Source organism: Manduca sexta, chromosome 17 (assembly GCF_014839805.1).
Source record: "Manduca sexta isolate Smith_Timp_Sample1 chromosome 17, JHU_Msex_v1.0, whole genome shotgun sequence".
Classification (NCBI taxonomy): domain Eukaryota; kingdom Metazoa; phylum Arthropoda; class Insecta; order Lepidoptera; family Sphingidae; genus Manduca; species Manduca sexta.
This window is the reverse complement of record NC_051131.1, coordinates 14,147,460-14,170,692: the sequence shown is the minus strand read 5'-3', so window position 1 is coordinate 14,170,692 and position 23,233 is coordinate 14,147,460. Positions and strand designations below refer to the sequence as shown.

Here is a 23,233-nt window from a genome sequence, read left to right as displayed (position 1 = left end):
GTTTTGACTTACGATTGAGTAAATTTGGGTTTTAACTAAACATAGCTTTGATAAATTTTATAAGTCAGACTGTAAATTTTTAACATCAGACAGATGACTAACCTAAGACATTTCTACTTGCTTAAACAAGTAATCGCTCTCATATTGGACTAAGTAGTAAAATAGATTCAAGTAAAAATGCTTCTAAAAATATTACATAACTTCTAGCACAGATCATACGGTAAAAGTCGCTTCAAACGCACGGAAGCTAATACGCCATTGTCAGCAGTCGGAAAAACACCAACGGGCCTCCAACAAAAAAACTTCACCAACCGCGGTGCAAAAAAACCTCCGCACATCTTACACACGGAGTGAAAAATCGCCAGGTTTATTTTTTTACTGTAACTCGGGAGTAGGGGACTGAGAACAAAGGATGGAAGAAACTGCGGGCCGCTTTGCTAATTAAAAAGGCTCTGTATCCCAGATTGATCACCGCTATGAATATTTATTATTGTAATGTATGAGACGTGAAAATGTTTATTTTATTCTTAATGTATTAGGATTGTTAAATTGAAGATTTTGATAATTTTAAGGCTGTTTTTGTTAATGATTTCTTATGTTTACGAATATTAGACATTGAATTAAAATATTTTTCGGTTTTCATCGCGATTTTAATATATATTTTTTCCGACGTTTCAAAGACTTTGTAGTCTACCCTGTGACGAAGGATGCAAAGTCTTCGAAACGTTGGGAGAAAATTATATTATAAAAACCGCAATAAAAACCGTAGAACATTTTTTGTACTTCGTCTGTACATGAATTGCTAATTTTTGGAGATAAAAGTAGATAGCTAGCGACAATTTAACTCTTCAATATATTCTATCTTTGTGTACAAATTGAAGAAATATGGACGCAATATTATTACAAGCCTTATCAAATGCGTACTTGTATTTCTTCCGTTTTAAAAATTAAAACCGTTCGCACTGACTTTCATGTTCTTTTAACTCGTGTAGTTTCCCAATAAAAACTAACTGCGTACTATATTTTATCACAAATTCATATCCATCCGTAGCTGTGAAAAAAATGAGTAAAATAAAGACAAGTCAACAAAAACTCATAAATTGTGAAATATATACATCTTCTGGCCGAAATAATCTTGTAAATTCATAGATTTGATAACAAGTTGCATCGAATCAGTTATGATATCGAAGCAGAGCATGAAAAGTAGTTTGAAGTTTTCAACGCAATACGAAGCGTTTCGAACGGCAAACTTTAAATTTCTTTGCAAACAGCTTAGAAATATATTTTTGAAATCATTCGCTTTATCTAAGAAGTAACTAGTTTTTTATAACACAAAATCAAAGGTACAATGTAAATAACTGAGTATACACTACTCATACTTATTCCTGGTATTAGAAATAGATAATCCAAATGCTTATTTTAAATTGAACAGGTTACTGAGACTAATTAAGTAATGACTTTAAGATTATACATGACTGAGAAATGTTAGATTCTGGATTTAACTTTTAAGTAATAATATATAGTGCGGATTGGTAGAGTTCACATACCCTTAAAATACTTATAGAGAACTTCTCAGGCATGCAGGTTTCCTCACGATGTTTTCATTGTTAACGCAACCGAAAGTCAGACGCACGTATCCGTGATATCTTAGTTGGGAGTGGAATAGACATCCGAGACGATTTTTTTAGTAGCTCAATAAAAATGTGGGTTTTTGGATTCAAAATTTAAAACACAGCACACATATTCGAGAAAAAAGGTAATATGGTAGGTTACTGGTGGTAGGTCTTTCATATTATGTAAGAGTCCGCCTCGGTAGGTACCAACACAATGTCTATTTCTGCCACCAAACAGCAGTCCGATCACTGATGTGTTCTGGATTGAAAAAGATTGAAGCCAGTGTAACTACTGGACATTATAAGACTCAACATCTCATGTCTCAGGATGGCGAGCGCAGTGGAATAAACAATACTTTGTAATTCAATGTGTTAGATGGTATTTCTATTGTTTATGGGCGGTCGCATCGCTTACCATCAAGCAAACGGCAAGCTCGTATCGTCATTCAAAGCAATAAATAAAAAAATAATAAAAAAAAAACAGAATAGAATCCATAGTTACATGTGATATTAACCATATTTTCCCCCGATAAATCAACTATTTTATAGTAACAGCAAGGGTTGGACAAGATAAAACTTTCAAAATCTAATCCCGGCCCTAATTCGGTATAAGGAAAAATTCCTGTGCCCGTGTGTAATTTGATTTTATTCCTACCCCTTTGGGTCCGGGGTTGCGGTCCACAGGATTATTTATATTACTGGGATCGTTCAAAACTAGTCTTAAAGGTACTGTTGAATGTACTCTTAGAGGTCAGATTGGGAGGTCAGTCGTGCTGTACGAAATTATTTGCTTTTTTATACAATCGAAAGATAAGACGAGTGAGGAAATGAGCAAATCGCTCGTCAGGTTATAATTTTTTTATTGTGGCCTAGTGACTCCACTGCACCTGGTCAGTGGAGCAGTGTCTAGATAGAGTGTCAACTGACGAGCGACGATTACCTCACATCAGTCGATCTAATAATGTCGACCTGTTTGGAACTGGGTGAAGCTAAGCTACACGCGTGGGTCTCTATGATGGGTTTTAAAACCTTGTGTATGTTGATCACTATCAACCGACACTGCCAGGGGTAATATTCTCTATACCACGCGTTATTTTCATAATGCCGTAACAAAGACGTAAAGAATCGCGTCGCAATTAAGACAGTAATAATTGACATACAGAGTATTATTCCACGCTAATTTCACGAAAATAACGTAACACGACCGTGTTTCGAGCTTACACTGTCGTAGAGAATAAGGCTACAGAAAGTCTATCAACACCGCACTGGATTGCATAGTAAAGAATATCCTTGGCTTTAACGACTGTTTTTATTTGTCAATGACAATCAAATTTATTATTGTTTTAGGCTAAGTTATAACGTTCGTCTTGTGACAACCCTTATGGCTTTAATTTTAGCAACGTTTATGCTATGGATTTTTTTTCCTTTTAGATTTCACAAAAAACTGTAGATTCGTTATATAATATAAAATGAAATATAGACGAACATGCCCTTATATGATCCAAGAAAAGTATTCAAAGTACTTTCAAAACTCGGTTCTTACAAAGAGTGAGTTCAGCGCCATCATATCTGAGTTTCAAGTTAACAAATTGCTATGGTTTGCAACTCAAGACGGAGCCGTTGATAGCGAAGTTTGAGATAAGACCACGAGGAAGTGATTTGGATTCGCAAATGTTTGTTTATGAGGTGTTTGTGTTTGATACACGATTGTCTGGGATACTTGGTATTACTTTGTCATACATGAGAATGTAATGGCTGTACATGATAATTTGTGGACGTCGTTTATTAGAAGACGTGTTTGTTAGAATTAAGCGTCAAAAGGGAAAGAACTGAATAAATTTGGATGAAATTTGGGACAGAGAATTAGTTAAGTGAGCTGAACCTTATTAAAGGACTTAATTTTACGTAACAAATGGCCTACTTTAATATCTTAAATTGCACGATTTTGAGTGAGTATAAGATATAACAAACATTTTTTATCTTAACTATAGTTTGCAGTAGAGGCTTCTACCGACGCCAAACCCCAGGCGAAAACAAAAAAATGACTCGAGGACCAGGGCAAAGCAAAATAATCCCACGGTTTTAACAGTTTCGTGAATAACATTGTAAAGGTCCTCGAAAACACCGGACAAGCCTTGGGCGGTAGCCTGATTCGCCCCCCCCCCCCCCCTCCCTAAGGCCGCCTTTGCTAATTTTTCCAACCTGTATTGAACCTAGGAACTCACACACACACACAACATCATGCATATATCCCCGAAGGAGTATGCAGAGGCGCAACCAGGGCACCCACTTTTCGCCAAGTGTATTCCGTCACATGATGTGATATGGGACGAGCCTATCGCCATATCGGGCACAAATTCCAAACTCCGGGCTGAAAGCAAAAAAATCCAAATATCACTGCCCGACCCGGAATCGAACCCGGGACCACAGAGCGCTGTCGTACCGCGCGTGCAGTACGACGCCACCAAGGCAGTCACCTAGAAACTCGCGGTTCACAGTTGCGAGTCAAAAATCAAAACGGCAATAAGTTTGAAAATTTCCACGTAGGTCAGCCCAGCCCCATCCTCCCCTAAACTTAACCCTTCAGGGTGCTGTCAATACGGCTGAGTGCTCCTCCAGACAAGGGTGTATAATTTAATAAATAATTACCGTGAGGGGTAATAACTGTTCCGCCATTGATGACGGTCGGCCTTGTGTTGCTATATTGGGTTAATATAGGGTCATATTACCCTATATATCAGGTATGTGTAGTGCCAGAGTGCGTGAGATTGGTGAGGTTTTGGGTTACTTTTCCATCCAGATGTAGTTCAGACTATTTTCGCAACCCATATTCCATTCTTGTCGCCAAATGTTATATTTTCCAAGGAATTAATTAATACAACTTTTTATAAAATATTTTTGTTAAATGTCCAAGATTGACAGACGCCAATGACAACATACAAAACAACCGAGGAGTAAGTATTCACACAGCGTATTCTAATGTTTATAACAATTTTGCCACAGATATTATGAATTGTTTACATATTAATCGAACTTATCATAAAATGCAATCAAAACTTTAACTCAAATTTTACAAGCTCACATATATAAAAATAGATTTGCTCAATCCAGTTTTATCCCAATTTTCCTTACCATAAAAATTGACACTGATTAAAATTTGATACAAATTCGGAATAAATAAAAGTATTTTAGCGACCCACATCAGACCACACCAAAATATACAAAAATATTTTAAACAAATCAATGATACTTGAGCATGCTGACGAGAACGACATACTCGTGGCACTACGTTAAATGAAAAAGTACTGTATGTTCTAAATGAAATAGTCGAAAATCGAAAAACGTTGACTCCACGATCACGAATTCCAATCCCAAGTCAGGTGTTTTTTCAAATTGAAAAACTACAAAAATGTCGTTCGACCGAAAATATAAATCAGAAAATCAATCTCTACAGTCGAAGTGTACAGTTTTTTGAACTATTACACTGTCGAATTTGAAAACTCTTTAATACAAATAATTTTTTGTAATATTTATTTTGAAATATTACACTTATAAATCTTCTTAAATCTTTAATCCAAAAAAAATACAAATCTTTTATTGTTATATGTAGGTAAATATTGTATCTTTGACTTTACGGATGATCAACACCTCAGTTCGCCCCGTGACCATGAAAGCTACAGTCTTCGGAATGGCCTGTTGGAACCGAATACAAAGGTTGATCCCGGAACGCGACACACTTACGTGGACCACTACGGCGGGTTTTAACATCTTGTATACAGTGGTCGTTATCCGGACAGATATATATCCTACCATTCTAAGGAGAATCAGGTGTAACCCTCACAAACTCAAAATGCAACTCTCAAAACACTTTTAATCTATAATAAACATGCACACCATAGCCAAGCGGCGTGTTTATTTTTAGTGGCTGTACGCTCAAATGCCCGGGGCTATGGATTATTAAATTTCGCCGGTAGCCTGCAATAATCCGATGCATGGACCCACCCTTGCCCCGCAAACGTATTTTGATACCGTTTGATCTATGAGATAATATTCGGTTTAGACTGTTGCTGGATTAGATATTCGGAAACATGCGAAAATCGAGGTCACAGTGCAGACTGCTGCAGTCTTCGAAACTTCTGAATATAATTATAATATAAAAACCCCAATAAAATCATAAAAATAATTTTATTTTAATGCCTAACATTCGCGTAAACATAATAAATCATTTTACTTATTAACAGATCTCATATCTAATTTATAAACAATTTGGGAGAAGCCGATATGCGAATAAAAACCAAGGAAATCCTATAAACCTCTTACCTTTATGTTTTCATAAATGCTACAATAAAGTACGCGCTCGTGGATGGGCTTATGAGAGGCGCCATTGTTTTTGTACAAAGAAAATAATAAATGAACATCTGTATCAAAGACTGCGCTAGTTCTGAAAGGATTTTTTAATTCTAGTATTAACTGGTGAAGAGTATATTGCAAATCAAGTCTGCTAGACAAGTTGTTTCATCCGACGATCACAAAATACTTTTTTTGTGATTTTTGGTCGCGGCTCCGCCCACGTGATATGTTTTTCCGTGATAAAGGTAAAGAGATTCAATATTGTATTAACATTTTACAGTATATTGAACTTTATCTCGTAGAATTAGCGTAAAAAGTATTTAACAAATATAGACAATTGAAAAAGTTGTGCCAACGGGCATCGTCTATGCTCTACTCTATTCTAATGCAGGAGCATTCCATAGGAATGAATTTCATGCTTTCAGTCAACGCGAATATATATCAAGCGCTATAATGACAAAATTGCAATACTTTGATCATCCACAATCAGTCAACAAGGCCGTATACCCAATTTGATCAAAGCCCCAAAAAATATTCACACAAAATAATTGAAAATGAGAAACCACCTCAACCGAGAGAATTCAATCAGCAAGCCCATAATTACATTGAATGTCCTTTTTCTGACGGGCTGGTCACGGCCGGAGCGTTCGAGTGGAAACATGCGAGTCGGCTTGTTTTTCTTGTAATGTGCCATTTCTTCACACCTTTCTGAACATTTGACTTTCTATGTGTTTACCAATGGAACCATTTAACTCTTATTGGAGTTTAAAGGGCTCTATATAATAATAATATCAGCCCTGTATTATATACTGTCCCACTGCTGGGCACAGGAATCCTCTACTACTGAGAAGGATTAGACTTTAGCCCTGGTGGCCTAATGCGGATTGGTAGACTTCACACACTCTCAAAATTATATAGAACTTCTCAGGTATGCAGGTTTACCCACGATGTTTTCCTTCACCGTTAAAGCAAGCTATAATTCACAAAGAATATACACATGATTTTAGAAAACTCATTTGGTGTGTGTCCTTGGAATTTGAACTTAAAAATCAGAATTGCGTGGCCTTGGGTCTTAAACGTGCGGACATTCGTCTCGGCAGTCTGTTTCACAACCAACTGGGCTAACGCCACTTCGCCTTAAGAGAAGGGCTGTATTTAATCGTAATTACCATTTTTAAAGAGCTTAGAAAATGACTCATTCCACCTGACGGTAAGTAGGGTGCGGAGTGTCGACTAACGAGAGATCATTGCCCCTCGCCAGTCGAGAAATATGCCGGCCTGTTTAGATCAGATTGACAATCTGATCCGAACGCGGCACGTACTTAAGCCTCAGTCAATATTAAACACTGCTTTTATATCCAAAGAACGTAATGAAAATAATATTTCAAGACGAAAATACTCACGTTTGAAGATGGAGACTGTTTATTTCAGAAGTAATATATTCTAAAAACGAGTTCACGTCAAAGGTCACCCGAAATAATCAGCTAATAGAGATATACTTGTACACGGAAATGTAGAATTATATTCTTAAAATACTTTTTGTCTTGTTTCAGACCGGAAAACATTTTCACAGGACGTCACTTCTCATAAAAGCTTTCAATCACAAGTTCAGGCTGGATCTGGAGCTTAATACGTAAGTAGTATAATAAGCTTTTTATGAGACTTTTTGACAATAATTTTACATTTTGAAACGTGATTTTTAAAGTATGGACAATAATATTTCTAGCTATGATATATGTCGAATAGATTCAATATTATTTTATCAATAATTAGAATCATATTTTATCTGCCGTCAAAATCCAAAAATATAAAAAATCATGCCGGATGAAAATTCAATATTTTTCAAATCCATATATCCCACCTCTCCTCATTATAAACGTCTACCCTCTGTAATATAACTTTGCTATATTCATAGCCCTTGCGTTTATGGCGTGCCCAGAAATTGTAAAACTTTCCCCCAAACTAGTGCAATTTATTTTCGTTTGTTCCGATTTTTTTGAGGTCAACAGCGGGTATTCTATTTTCAAAGGGTCTATTGTTTCCTTTCACCTCCAGTAAACAACTTAGAATGGGTATTTCTGCGGAAAAAATAATCTCGGAAGTGCGTTTATGGAAAACGCTGTTTCGGAATTTGTTGGGATTATACAAAAGTGTTTCGGGATAAGTTTCAATGTTTGGCTTTCTTACGGTGGAAGTGAATACAAATATTTATGATACGTTCAAAATTTGCTAAACTTTTCAAAGGTTTTAGGTGAAATATTTGCTAATATATGTTTCTTTAGAAGAATAAAGTTAACCTAAATTTACCTCAAATACATATTATAATAACACAGTTATGAATAAAAATAATATTAAAGGAAGAAACTGATTGAATAAGAAAGAGCTAAACTAAAATATAAAGATTTTATTATATTTTTTTAAGTTACATTACTTACATAAAATGAAAAAGAATATTCCATCGAAGTTAAGTAACAGGAAAATGTAACTATATTATACAAGAAAGTTATTCTTACAAATATTGAATCAAACGACTTAACAAATTATTACGAAATTCCTAACTAACAAAATATGAAATTCCAAGGAGGAATGTCCCCATCCGCTGATGAAAATAATATACTCCATAGTTACATCACAAGGAGCGGAATTTGCCACTATATTTTGTATAATAATATATACTACATTAACTACAAAACTTACAATTCGTGTTAGAGACAGACCGGCATAATTTTAGCAACTCTCAAGCAACGCAAATTCTCGAGTTGACATTATAAATTTTATAAAATTAGGAAAACTAAATATTGAAATAAAACAAAAATAAAAAGTCGTTTAGTCTTTATTTCTACACTACTTCAAACAGAGAGTAGTTTCAAAAACTAAATACCTACGCTCGCTCAAGTCGCTACTAAAGGTTCTCAGCATTCGGAAAAAAATAATGTTATCAATTATATACGTTTTTACTAAACGTCTGTAAAATTATGTTTTCTGGCACATGAGGATGACAAATTAAACTAGGGACTTAGCCTAGTTGCAATACTACAAGCAATCGTTAACGCTAATACAGAACAGAGAAATGTATGCGAACGACATATCCAATCGATAAGTCTATCGCTAAGGTATGTCATTCTCGTACATAGCGTTAGCTTTAGCGATTGTAGAAAGACACCAAGTCTACGGCCCCTGTTTCCCAAACCTAACAAAGTGTTACAACACAAAGCCAAATATCCCAAAATTCCCCGTTAAACACACCTTTGGTTGTCAAGCAAATTTTCAAAATGGCCCAGCAGGTGTCGGGCAAAAATGTGACGCGACAAAGGCCTTGTTTGTGTACAGCGCTGTATGTTACTGTGTACGGGGCTTTAATGAAGTTGTCGCCGAGCGGGGCGGGTGACAGCCGTTCTGCAGCGAGACTGCGGGCCGAGGTAAAGGCGAAAGGAGGTTTACGAACCTTGATAGTTGCAGGTCTTGTGAAGCAGCAATAGTTACTCTTGGACTAGTTGGAAATATAACCGATACATAGAATAAACTAGACTTAAGAATAGTGTTTGTGACTGATCCAAAGATATTAAACAGTACAGTTAGTTATAGGCCGGATAGCAGAACCAAATTTGTGCGTGTGACAAGATGTCACAGCATTCTTAGATATTAATAAAACAAATATATTTACAGAAAATATGCAAATGTGACCATTAAGAAAGTGCAAATCACGATATAAAAAAGATGTGAAGTATTTTACATTGGTTTTATGCTATTTCATGACAGATTGAGTAAACGTCACATGAGCGCAAAATTTCTATATGACACTTTTTCCAATGTCCACTTTATATAATCTTAGAACTTAGAGACAGACCACACAAGAAAGAGAACAAACAAATAACTCAAAAGTATTGAGCATAAATAAAATACTTCAAATGACATACATGATATTACGACATAAGTCTGTCGACATACGTGTTACTTCCGTGTGATGTGATTTACCATCAAAAACCTCTATCAAAGCTCCCATTCTTGGAAATAGTCTTGTTGAATTTGTGTTTTTGGAATCACAGCAATAATGGAATGCAAAACGCATTTTACCTACACATTACAAAATAGACAAGATAAACTTATTTGAATTCATATCTTGTAACTTACACCCTGAGGACGAGGGACCCTCGCAAATCGAAGGCTCAGAATTTGAGCCAGCAATTGGAAAATGATGTCGCCTTGTTACTGACACAACTTGAGAGCCAATTGATCGGAAGCTTATTGATTGGAAGGCTAAGTGTGCTCGGGTAATCTGCAGACAAAAGATTTGCTGCCTTTGTCAATCTGGATGAATGGTGACGTTCGTGATGTGTTCGTTGTACATGATAGGTCTTGCTTGGACTCTTTTAGAAAAAGGTGCTGTTTCATTTTGGATAGTGTGACCTATCCAACTCTTTCCAACCCCTTTATTACCCCACCCGCACGCTCTTTTTCTTAGTTAACTAGATTCATCCGAAGGTCGAAGAAATTCGAAGGTTTTTTGAAGAAAATTATTTGTGAAGTTCTTTTTTTAAATTGAAACTAGAGAATTTCGTTTTCAGTCGCGCACTCTCATATTTATGGGGGATTTTTATCGAAAACTTATATTTTAAGGTTCCTTGCCTCATTTGGAGTACTACAAAGCAGACATCTGGCAACACTGAGAGAGGGGACAGTCCAAAGTTAATTTATTCAGGACGAGTTGAAACGGTAAATGTTAATGAGGAGAATTTAAATTAATACCGAGTTATCTTTAGTAAGGTATTCCTTGGCGGGAATCGTACTGCGACCCGCCCTTCCTTCCACCATTTTGCATACATCATCATATCTTAACGTGCTAAAGAATTTTAAATATTTTCCGCAACGGTATAATTTTTGGGGCGGCGTTAATAACCGCTTTAATGGTGTGGTATTGCGGGTTGAATTGAACAAGTTTTTGGTTTAATTTTGTTGTGTTAGTAAGTAGCAAATAATTTTAAGCCATTTGTAACATACTACAAAAACGAAAACTACTAGTCACGTAGTAAATTGGGTAGACCATAGAAAGATATGCGGTGTCGCGTAAGGACGATTTCGAGCAGCTATCTTAATGCAACAAGATACCCTGAGGCCGCTGCGTATGTGCTGAAGAAGACCACCGCTGGTTTTAGTTGGTATGCCAATGTAAGGAGTACATAGGGTACTCTGTCCAATGCTCGCTCGAATGATGCCATACTCTCAATTGGGCCGTACGACTGGTGAAACCAATACAACCTTTCCATTCAACTGCCGAGTGGTGATAGCGATAACGTAATATTCTCGCGAAAAAAGACCATATCAATATGTTATGTGACTAGTCAGTCATTATTATTCAAAATAAAGGCGACTACAAACCAAAATTGTATGAAGAAAACTATTAATTTACCAACTAGGTATATCTTTGCCCTAATGTTAAAAGGAATTTGGAAGACCTCATTTTTCGATTGGGACAAATACAATGGCCTGCTAAGCACAATATTTCAGTGTACTTATTTGATCTTATTGTAAAATCTGCCAATTTTTGATAAGATACCTACATATTAAGCACAGTTACACACACTTAGGTCTTTTATCTCCGAAGAGAAAAGCAAAGGTGCAACTATTGCTTTTCGTATTGTATTCCGTCCCGTGATGTGATAAAGGGTGAGCCCATCCCCATATCGAGTACAAAAGCGCAATAACCCCAGCTTAGTATGTGGTTCAAAGAAAAACAACCCTTATTTACTCTAGATATAAACAACGCGTCCATTAGTATTGTCCAAAACAAACGTATCTCGGAACCGGTGATGGCCGTGTTTTATTTATCGCTTCCTTCTCACGCGACGTTCAATTAATTCGTATGTAACTCCTCTGAATTCCATTTACAACGTATATAAGAAGCCCAGCTTTTGCTCGCGGCTCTGCCCGCGGGAAAAAGTTTTTCCGGCATAAATATTTTATCGGGATGAAAATAGTCTGAATGTAGCTTACTATTGCGTATGAGTTTGTTTTGTTTGATCGGCGCAAAGTTATAATATTTAAGTGTTATTAGACGTTACATGCCTATCTCAGGAAGACGAACGTCGTACGCAATAGGTACCTACTTCAAAGTTGTGGAAATCTTAAAACGAGAATCCCCAACTCGTAAACTCAAAGTTCTTAAGATGTTTGCTACGTACATTCCCATCTTGTATATAAGAATATCAGCTCTGTATTATTATACTGTCCCACTGCTGCCGGGCCTTCTCTACTACTGACAGGGATTAGGCCTTAGTCCACCACGCTGACCTAGTGCAGATTGGTAGACTTCACACACCCTCGAAATTCCTATAGAACTTCTAAGGTATGCTGGTTTCCTCACAATGTTTCCCTTCACCGTTAATGCGATAATTCACAAAGAATACACAAGATTTTATAAAAGTCAGAGGTGTGTGCCCTTGGGTTTTGAACCTGCGAATATTCGTCTCGGCCGTCCGTTCCACAACCAACTAGGCTATCGTCGCTTTTTATATAAAAGTCGCGTATATAAAAAGTATGTATTATATCAAACACAATGTATAATTCAGCTGTTTTTCTTGCAAATCGGGCAAGAAATTTGAACACGTCAGCCGGGGAATCTGCGCAATCCGTCGCTCTGTTCGTATTATTTACTGCTTCCTGGGCGGTGACGTGTTTCTGGATGAAATATAGAAATACAACGATAAACGTAAAGGAAATCAAATGTATATTTTTACAATCATTAAATGTACCAGGTTTGCGTAGACATAGTAAAACCAATCAGGAGTAATGTAGCTTCCTATTTATAAATATTATAAAACAAAGTTCCCTTTTTGTCTGTATATTATCGATTGTCTTAAAATCTACTGAACGGATTTTTATGAACTGTAGTATGAAAATAGTTAAAGACCCTGGGAGGGTTAAAAGCTACTTTATATCCTAGGAAAATATATAGCGGGATTTTTATCCCGGAAAATTCCCTCACACGGGCGAAGCCGCAAGAAAAAACTAGTTAGTGAAAAAAAAAACAAAATCGGTTTAGTAGTTGCTGAGATAAGCGTATTCTAACAAAGAAATAAACCCTTCAGATAATTATTACAATTACAGTTACTCCATTGAGCCATCATAAAGAAACCACCAAGTACACCCATCGCTTTGCAGTCAAAATCTAGGGTGAACAAACCAAACCCGCCACTCGTGTGCAAACTGAAAATGTGGAACATTTTTATGTTCCAACATTTTACACGGAAATTTAATATTCAAACGATTTTAGTCTCACAATACTATTTCGCGGATTTATATTTCAATTTCAAAAGGGGAATATTTTTTTATGAATATTATTTTCCGTGTTACCTTTAGCCAATTGTCTGTTCGCTCTTTTGGTTTAGTGACAGGATGGTTAACTGAACCTATGAGGTCTTGGGTACGATTATTATAACAGACTTTACACAATAGAATGACGAGACGAATAAATAGTCCCTTCATAGTCCCTATTCCTTTTATCAATTTCAGATGCACCTCTATTTGGATTGAGTTATGCCAAAATGTACTAACTAAACTTACATTTATACAATGTTGGTTACTTTGCTCTTTCTTATATAAATAGATCTTGGCGTGTTTTGCTGAAAAGTAAAATATCACACATAAATTAATTACATAATAACTTATTCTTGTATAATTTGTGGATTACATTTTGGTATAACTGGGTGTTTGAACTTTCTAGACAGTATATAATATGTAACATCAAGCTGTGCTTGTTAATCTGTTGACCGATTAAAAAAAACACCTCCTACTGGCCAAAATTATTGACGATATCCAAACTCCGAAACAGCAAAAAAGATCAACGATAACTGCGCGCCGATCCATCAGTAATAATAAACATATCTGATCAATTAAATTAATTGTATGATTGCAAAATGAGAAGCCATAAAATCGTTCATTATTGTATTATATGAACGTCATGAAGTAGTGACGAAATATCGGTATCCCTTTGGTTGAATTAAGGCCACGTACTCTTGTATTTTCAGGAATTGTTATTTTAGCAGCAGTACTATAGTAGATCTGACAGTAATTAATGATCAGATCAGATAAATATCAGATTAGATAAATCCCCTAGGGTACAGACAGCAATTTTTTATGGGAAGCGTGCCATTATTTGGGAATATAACGAATCGACGTAACGCACTCTCAATAGCTATTCAGTGGCGCATTTCTGCGATGTTTTTTTTTGAATCCTAAGCACATTTTGGTTGGTTTCCATTCTCAATTATTGTTGACGTGACAAAATTATTTTAAATTGTTCGCTATCCCTGTACTACGTATATCTAGTCCCGTAGGACTAGGTATTGGGCAGTAAAACCATAACCATTTCTGAAATATGGCTAAAAAATGTAGGATCTCTTAGTCAGCCCAAACAGGCTACAAAGATATGAAGAAAATACCCACTAAAAATCCTGCTTTCAAATGAATTTATAACGGTATCATCAGGTAGATATCAGACTTGTTTTGTAACACCCATAAACCAATATCAAGTTATTAACAATGATAATAAAAATTACAATTGTAATTAAGCGAGCCACGCGGTGTCACGTCCCACTGGCCACCCCTTAAATGTAAATTTGCCCATTAATTTCATTTTCCACTTTGGCAACGATAAAATCTGACGTTTCAATCGCACAACAACTGATACTATCTCTTTTATCGCGCGAAATTTGCATAATTACTGAGTACGTAATGGTTTTTTTATTATTACCCGTGGCCGCTTTCGCCGCTCGGTTTTCACTTTTCCAATTCATTATCAACTTCTTTTGGGGTATTCTCATAATTGACTACTACTTATGGCAATTTTTTTGATGTTCTAATCTTTTCCTTTTTATCTCTATCTACCAGAGAAGTTCTCTATAGGAATTTCGAAGGTGTGTGAAGTCTACCAATCTGCACTAGGCCAGCGTGGTAGACTAAGGCCTATTCCCTCTCAGTGGTAGAGGAGGCCCGTGCCCAACAGAGTGACAGTATATAATACAGGGCTGATGATTATGATGATGATCCTCTACGTCTGCCAATCGGTGCTGGTTGTTACAGAGTCTGATATTCGTTCTAAATCTAGTATTATGATTTTTCTTTTGATTTGTGTTCTCATGATTGACTACTACTCGTAGCAAGTTACTTATTTTTCTATTTTTTTCCTTCTCTATTTTCATCCTCCATGTCTACCAGTTTGTGTTAGGTCTTACCTAATCTAATATTGGTTGAAAACTTATAGAATCATTGTTCTTTTGGTTTGAACTGTTTTTATATCAGGGTTTACCAACTAGATTTATAATTACAGCGATTATTGAAACCCAAAATCTCTAATGCTTTTTATATATAAAACACATTACACGTGCCCAACACAATAATTTAAATCAGTAGAACCAAGGACCGCATAAACGCAAAACAATGACTTATTAAAACTTCCGTCAATTTTACAACAATTGATCCAGCAAATCCTACGTGTGTTCGTCTCTATCATTCCCGTTGAATTATCATACACCTGTCCCTCTCGCTCCAAAGGCTGTGGAAAGTTCGGCCGAACTTATAATTAGCTTTTGGAAATTTAATCTGCGACCGCGTGTATGATCGTGTTAATCCTTTGTGATGTAGAGGGTGATTAGTACTCGTCACTTGTGTTACGTAATGTTATTACACCGTGAAATTTTGATATGAGAACAAACAGGACGTTTTAAATTAAAAAAAAATGTCAAAAGATTTCCGTCTTGAACAAAAATATCTTTAATTTTTGGGCAAAATTTTGCTTTAGCATTATTGAGTTATCTCTGTTTACTTTCGTATTTCAATGTTATTTTCTATACTAAAGAAGAAATTGTGGGTAGTAGATAGACAATACTTTAGACTGCCTCGGTGGCGGTGGTGTGTTGTGTTATGGTACGACTGCAGTTCTGAGATCTCGATCTGACTTTCGTTATAGATACTAAAACAGAATTTGTGGGTATTAGATAGACAATACTTTAGACTGCCTCGGTGGCGGTGGCGTGTTGTGTTATGGTACGACTGCAGTTCTGAGATCTCGATCTGACTTTCGTTATAGATACTAAAACAGAATTTGTGGGTATTAGATAGACAATGCTTTAGACTGCCTCGGTGACGTGGTAGTTTTGTGTTGTATACGACTGCAGTGTTGAGGTCTCGCGTTTGATCTGACCCGGAATATTGGGTTTATCTACTTATTATCAACGCGGTGTCTGGAATTTGTATCCTATATGGTGATAAATGGAAAGTAGGTTCGCCAGTTGTGCCTCTGTCTTACCCTACTGGGATAAAGGCGTAATTATTTGAGGTAGTCGTTACACATTATTTATAATATCCATCCTCTATTAACTAGCTGACCCGACAAACGTTATCCTGTCTTAACTATGAGTTTGCAGCGCGCATTCTGTCAATCGTTGTCAGTGATGCTGACAGTTATGTAAAATTAATATTATCGTTAAGTTTTCTTAAATTTTCTAGAGTTCCGCTCAAGTTGAGCTAATTTTTTTCATTCATAAGGACCTTCTAATAATAATTAACACAACAAAAAAAGAATTAGTGAAATTATTCCATCCGTTCACGCGTGATGCGATGACAAAGGGAAATAGAGATTTTTATAGATTACTATAATGTGTACGTACACCGCGTTTGTCAAACTTGTACAAAAATATACAATTGTCATTTGCAGAATTCAGCCGAATTGCTTTCCAAGCCGTTCCCAGTAAAAATCAAAGTTAAAACAATCCCTTTGATTTACATTCAAACAATTCCAAAACCGAAATCAAACAAAACCGCTATCCATAAAAGCTATGATATACATGTATTGAAGGCTGAACAGTTGGTACTGATACATGGTTTAATTGCGAATGTCGGTAAACAGATCGGTCCACAAAGAGAATCCGGGATTCGTAATGTGGTTAAGTTCATTGAATTCCATGTGGTTGTTAATTAGATCATATCTCGTGGTAGGAAGGTTCATAAAGTACTCAACTGTTACTATTGGAAACGCTGCTCATCCGAATGAGTCTTGTTTTATGTAGTAAGTCCAGTAAGTCATGTCAACATAATTCTTCAGCGTGGTGGACTAAGGCCTAACAGTGGGACAGTATATAATACAGGGCTGATATTATATTATTGTATTATATTATAAAGATAAAGCCTGAAAACCAGCACTGCTCGGAAATACTGTCTCGTTCAGCATGAACTGAGCTCCCTTCTTCTGCCTTTATAATTCTACAACGTTACTATGCTTAATAATAATACATAAAAAGGCAATAACCGTTTTTTTACATATTCAACACGCGCATAAAAATCATTTTGGCGTGGCAAGATATACTTTTAAAGTCCAAGGTCCACATTGTGGTAGAGATGCTTATTACCTGCAAATAGTTCCAGGGTACTCACCGTCATTTCAGGTCAGCATTCCAAGACTTATTTTAAACTTAACTGATTTTTCTCGAAAATTCTAAAGGACAACGTAAACCAACTTTCCAGTAGACACTGGTTCGAAACGCGAACCTTATTTTATCCGTAAAGTTCATCGCAATTTTGAAAGTAACCCGACGTAAAATATGAACAAACTTTTCGATTATGCAAAGAGCATTATGACACGAGTTGCCGAATTTTGTTCGGAACGTGTTTTTTTCGAAACTGATGGATGGAATCGAATCTGGAGGTCGGCAGAAAAGGGGTATGTTTACCTTATCTGAGAGGTGTAAATATTGTTGTGTGATAGATATGGATATTTTTTGGTCGAAGCTAGTAATCTTTGTCATAAACTTTGTCAAAAACTTTGTCATAGGTTACTATTTGATACCTAGTCTATCTCTTTGTGAATACGGCAATAGCCTAGTTGATTGTGAAACGGCCTGCCAAGACGAATGTCCGCAGGTTTAAAAGCCAAGGGCACAGACCCCTGCCTTTTCTAAAATTATGTGTGTATTCTTTGTGAATTATTGCTTGCTTTAACGGTAAACGAAAACATCGTGAGGAAACCTGCATACCTGAGAAGTTCTCTACAGGAATTTTAAGGGTGTGCTAAATCTACCAATCCGCACTAGGCCAGCGTGGTGGACAAAGGTCTAATCCCTCTCAGCAGTAGAGGAGGCTGGTGCCTAACAATGGAACAGTATATAACACAGGGCTGATATGATATATTTAGTGTCTCGTATGCAAGAATTCGTGATATCATCGCTTAGTGAATTTCCGCCGCTAAGCAATGTACTTTAATGTTCTAAATAGCACGGGTTTAAACATTGCAGTTACTTATCTAATGTAGATATTATCGAACATTATATTAAAAATAATAACTATGTTACTATTCCAAATAAAGATTTTTTAATTTTATTGAAGCCAGTAAAAACACTGTTATTATCAAATAACATTTCAAAATGTTAGATTATATTATACTATCTACTATCATAAACTGCAATATATTTCACTACGCAAACTTTAATGGCCACGAAATACACAAAGAGCTTTCATATAAGGAACAAATAATAATTTATCAAAAACTGGATCGTAAAAATCCCCAATCTCCTCAACTATATAGGTTGTTCCGAAATTGTTACAATTTATTACACGCCAAATCCCCGCGCTCACTCATCAAATTAACGCTTATCCAAAATTCTAAATTCCAAGTCCAATTTTTTCTATAATAGCTACGGCAGATATCGTTGGGACCATGGGCTCGACTCTGGCATTGAATAATGGAAGCCATTTGAACAGGGACGGGTTAGGTGATGGAGGCGGTGGACCCCCACCCCCTTAAATTGAGATTTATTGTTACTTTCAGTTTAATAGTTTGTGTACTTTCTACTACAAAGGCCCCGGTGTATTTCTGATATTGAGGAGATTGGGTCTCAAAGCCGGTACAAAATGGTTATTTCGGGTGAAAGTAGTTTGTTGTATTAAGCTTTAGAAGGGCGGCAGATAAGATCTGGTTGGGAGAACAAATTATAGCTGATTTGTTAACACTCGAACTAATAATTATTATGTAACTAATGACTTTGTAAATGAATAAGTACTACAGTACTTATTCCTTTTCGCCAGTACATATAAAAATATGACTCTATTATATGAAACGAACTTTTAAAAACATCAACACTTAACAATCCATCGAAATGGTGTTGTCATTTACACTATACTATTTTTTTATGATTTTTTAAAAGCTACAAATGTATTGGTTATGTATTGGTAATGAGGACCTAATTATCTCTCTCTACTCCCATTTTAATTTGGTAATAACCCCCCACTTTCCCTAAATCCGTCCACCTGCTCGATCGATCTTGAGCATTCATAATTTAAATTCCCGATAGCTGGTTACCGCAGGAGGGCTTTTTAATCATTTTTTGAAACATCATGTACGCTCACGTTATTGATTCTCAAATTACAATTTTAAATTGGTTTCATCAAAATTAATGCATCTGATTTTGAGTATTAAATCTGTATAAGGAAATTGGTATATTGAATTAATTTCGGTGACATACATATGTTTTTTAATACAAAATATTAACCATCAATTTGAGTTCTAATACATATTACAATAATGTCGTTGTTGCTACGTACTCTTGATAGCCTATACGTTAAGGTAAAATGAAATTAAATAAAAAAATTGCTCTACACTCGACTTTTTTAAAGGAAAATTAAATTTAATAAGAAATAGCCGTAAACTGGACTTTTTTAAAGCTATGAATATCTATAAATATAATAAAATTATAACAGGCGGATATCTGTACATGATAGATATTGAAAAAAAAATTAGTTAGTCTTCTTTAGAACAACAAAAGCCAAAACTATATTTTTTAAATTTTTGTTTGTCTGTAAGTTCATATACGCATCATGTAAAAACGACTGCATTGAATTGAATGCAGTCTTCTAGGATGCATTGCTAGAGGTCTAACTAAACATATAGGGTCTATTTTATCCCAAGATAATATAAAGCAGTGCTTTTATCCCGGAAAAACTTTTACACGAGCAAAAGCTAGTAAAACATACAAAAGTTGTTGGTTTTTTAATCTGTATTTCTTTAAGTATTACTCTAAGGAAGTGAAAAGTTCTATCAAAGGGTAACGATTTTCTTTGTTCGCTGAAAATGATCATAAGTATTTCAGACGAAGTACTTCTCTTCAATATAAATTTGTTTACCTTCTTCATTAACCTTCCCTATATAATTGAAATTATCTGATAATATTCATTTACTTACATTAATTCTTTGTAAAAGCTTTTATTAGACTTCATGAATAATCAAACTACTCTTTCAATATGAAAAATATATTTAAAAAGGTAGGTGTTTCTGAAAATCAGTCTAAAGGCTATATAACATCACGCTATTATTAATAGGAGCGGAGCATCTTTGAAAACTGTAAATATCTATGCCTGAACCGAGCATCAAATCCTGGATCTCAAAGCAGTGGTCGTACCGCACACGCAATATAACTACTCCACAAACAAAATTCTTTGACTACAAAGAGTAACCTCCTCTAAATCCCTACCAATAAAATACTTTTTAAATACGATATCAAACGGTCCCGATATAATCCCATGGAATATATTCGAGTTAGCAACATATCGTTGGATAAGCTGATTCAATTTGTCTCGAAGAAAATTTACCTTCATCCCTCAGGGTACGTCGGGGGAGTATTAAGGGGAAAATATATTTTTATCGATGGCTTTCGTATTAATTGTATGGTTTTGTAGGTGTATATTTCGGAAGATCAGTTGATAACTGCAGGTTATAATTATTTTAATCTGGTTTAAATCTAATGTGATATGCCTATTTTGTTTGATTTTGATTTCGATAACACGTGAGTTTGGATATTGATTCTTTTAAAGTTATATAAATAGTTAACGTTACATACTTTGATCACTTGTGATAAAAATTCGTCCCAACAGCAAAGCTACTGAGATTTGCTCATCAAATTTATCATTCAATCAAACGTCAAAACAATTTCATTTCCCAGATAATCATACATCAGAAACATCCAGAAAACTTCGAATTTTGACTACAAACGGGAATCCAGAAACTGTGACAAGCAAAAATCCAATTCAATCATTTTATAAAGCGTTACTATAAAATCATCTTCAAAGAGCAATCAATCACAAACCTTTAGAGTATTCTATGATGGGTTTATTTACAGCACACAAATTGTAGTGCCCTGAAATGGTTGCCACGGCGCGTTCATCGATTCCCGTTAATGTCCCCTGAGTTGTGGCTTTACAAATTGTGTTCCTTGGGGAACGTGTTTTTTTCCTTTGTATCGTCGTGGGTGTTGTAGCAATAGGGATAACCTTATTTACGATTACATGTTCTTTATTTAAATTCTTTGTATCAGATTTGTTAGATGTGGATGATAATTTTGCGGTTATTTTGAATTATTTCTAAAACTCGTCGTAACTTCTTTACTTCGCGGCACTGTTATTCCAGGGCAGATTTACGAAGAGTGATTATATTTTTTGTCAATGCCGTAATGTGAGATTACAAACTTTAAGTATAAATTCCGCACAGCCTAATGCTCCTACCAAGTATTTAAATTTTATTAAGTTAATTAACCTGCTCAAATTATTACCTGACTGCTTCAGTGGTGTAGTTTTATTTTGTGCCCGGTTCGGGAACTGTTCTGAGGTTCGGATCCTGGGTCGGGCAAAGTGAAATTGGGTTTTCTATTCACTATAGCGCGTTATCTGGGTATTTTAAATTATTATCCATATTATGGGTCGGAACACATTTGGTCAAAAGTAGGCCTTGGCTGCACCTCTGCCTACCCCTTCGGGGAAAAAGGTATGATGCGTGCGTGAATTATAACCTAGTATGCTGACCGGAAACAGATTATCTAACCATATTTGATAATACAACGTAGAATTAAACTTGGTTCACGAAAATGTTAGGTTTGACTTTATCATACATACATACATAATATCACACCTCTATCCCATAGGCCACTTTGCACAATTCTGGTATACTTCTCCCGCTTTCTTCATCTTCATCAATCTTTTCATGCATTCTCGCCGGTTCGGGATACTTTTAACCAGACCTAAGGATGTCAGATATCTGACATTCGAAGGTTCCATCCACATTCACTTTATATATCTTTGTCAGTCAGTCAAATGATACAAGGGAAGGTTAACCCATTTCGGAAACTAACTCATAACCTAAGGATTTACACACCACACTATCCCTATACCAATATTTTATTCCAAACGAGCAAAAAAGGACTAACAATATAAAACGCTGTGAAATTCTGGAACACTATTGACTTTACACGTCGTTGGATATCGCATATCGAACATATTTGTCTAACATTATGATGTAACATTGGAAAACCATCTTTTAAGGAATTCTTTTTAAACATCGGGGTTTCTTTTCTAAAAAGAACTTAGAATAAATATTACTTAGGTATATTTTCCTCTGAACGCCTCTTAAATGATGATGTTTTTTGAAAATTATTATCCTACATCAGTTATTATTTTAGCAATACATTGATATAAGTTTTGTACTTTTTTTCTTACTCTGCAATCAATTTCTTAATTTAAGCATGAGGAAGCTAGTATTCGAACACCAATCTACTCATTGAAAGGCATGTCTCCCTTTGCTCAACATTATGTTAAAACAAAACTGAATCATCAGGCGCAATTCAAACATTTCAGATAAAAAATGGCTGCATTTTTGTCAAATAATATACGTTCACCAGTCTCTTCAACTGCACCAATAAGCTCGAAGTTTCATTATCAAACTCAATAAACAGATCACGAGAATAATTCATTATACACAAATTCTAATCAAAAGTTCAATTTATTAGCATTTACCAGGAATAGAAATACTAAATCCGTAACAACGTTACACCAAACAAACAACAATCGCAAATATTTACCAACAGTTATTATACGTTATTCAACATCACTTGTAAATTCTAAACAAATCGCTCGCAAAGCTTCAACAAACATTGCAATCCAAACGTTTACTTAGTCTCAGCGTAAATTAACTTGTTACTACCCCCTCCCTGGCCCCCGCGGCCCGCCACTTGACAAGTTGGCTAATTATTGTAGTTTTGAAGTTGACATCTTGTCTTATTATGACGCTTTTTGTTGGTATTACTTTGGATATTGTTGCTTTGTAGGTAAGTTGAGTATTAGAATATATATTGATTAAAGAGAATGCCGAAGCTTGTTAAATGATGTTTGAGCTATGACAGCTTGCTTGTTAGGTTGCTGTTGTATTGAATAACATTTTCATGTAAAGGTTAGGTATA

The 23,233-nt window shown here is 35.6% G+C and overlaps 1 protein-coding gene across 8 annotated transcripts in view; it reads left to right on the top strand.

Annotated features, from left to right (window-relative positions):
- LOC115442556 (disintegrin and metalloproteinase domain-containing protein 11) overlaps nt 1-23,233 on the top strand; it is a 231,073-nt gene that overhangs the window by 59,701 nt on the left and 148,139 nt on the right. For all 8 annotated transcript variants that reach the window (XM_037439663.1, XM_030167614.2, XM_037439665.1 and 5 more), the window contains exon 4: nt 7,517-7,596. In XM_037439663.1, coding sequence (XP_037295560.1) covers nt 7,517-7,596 — 80 coding nt within the window. The remainder of the gene's footprint in view (nt 1-7,516; nt 7,597-23,233) is intronic.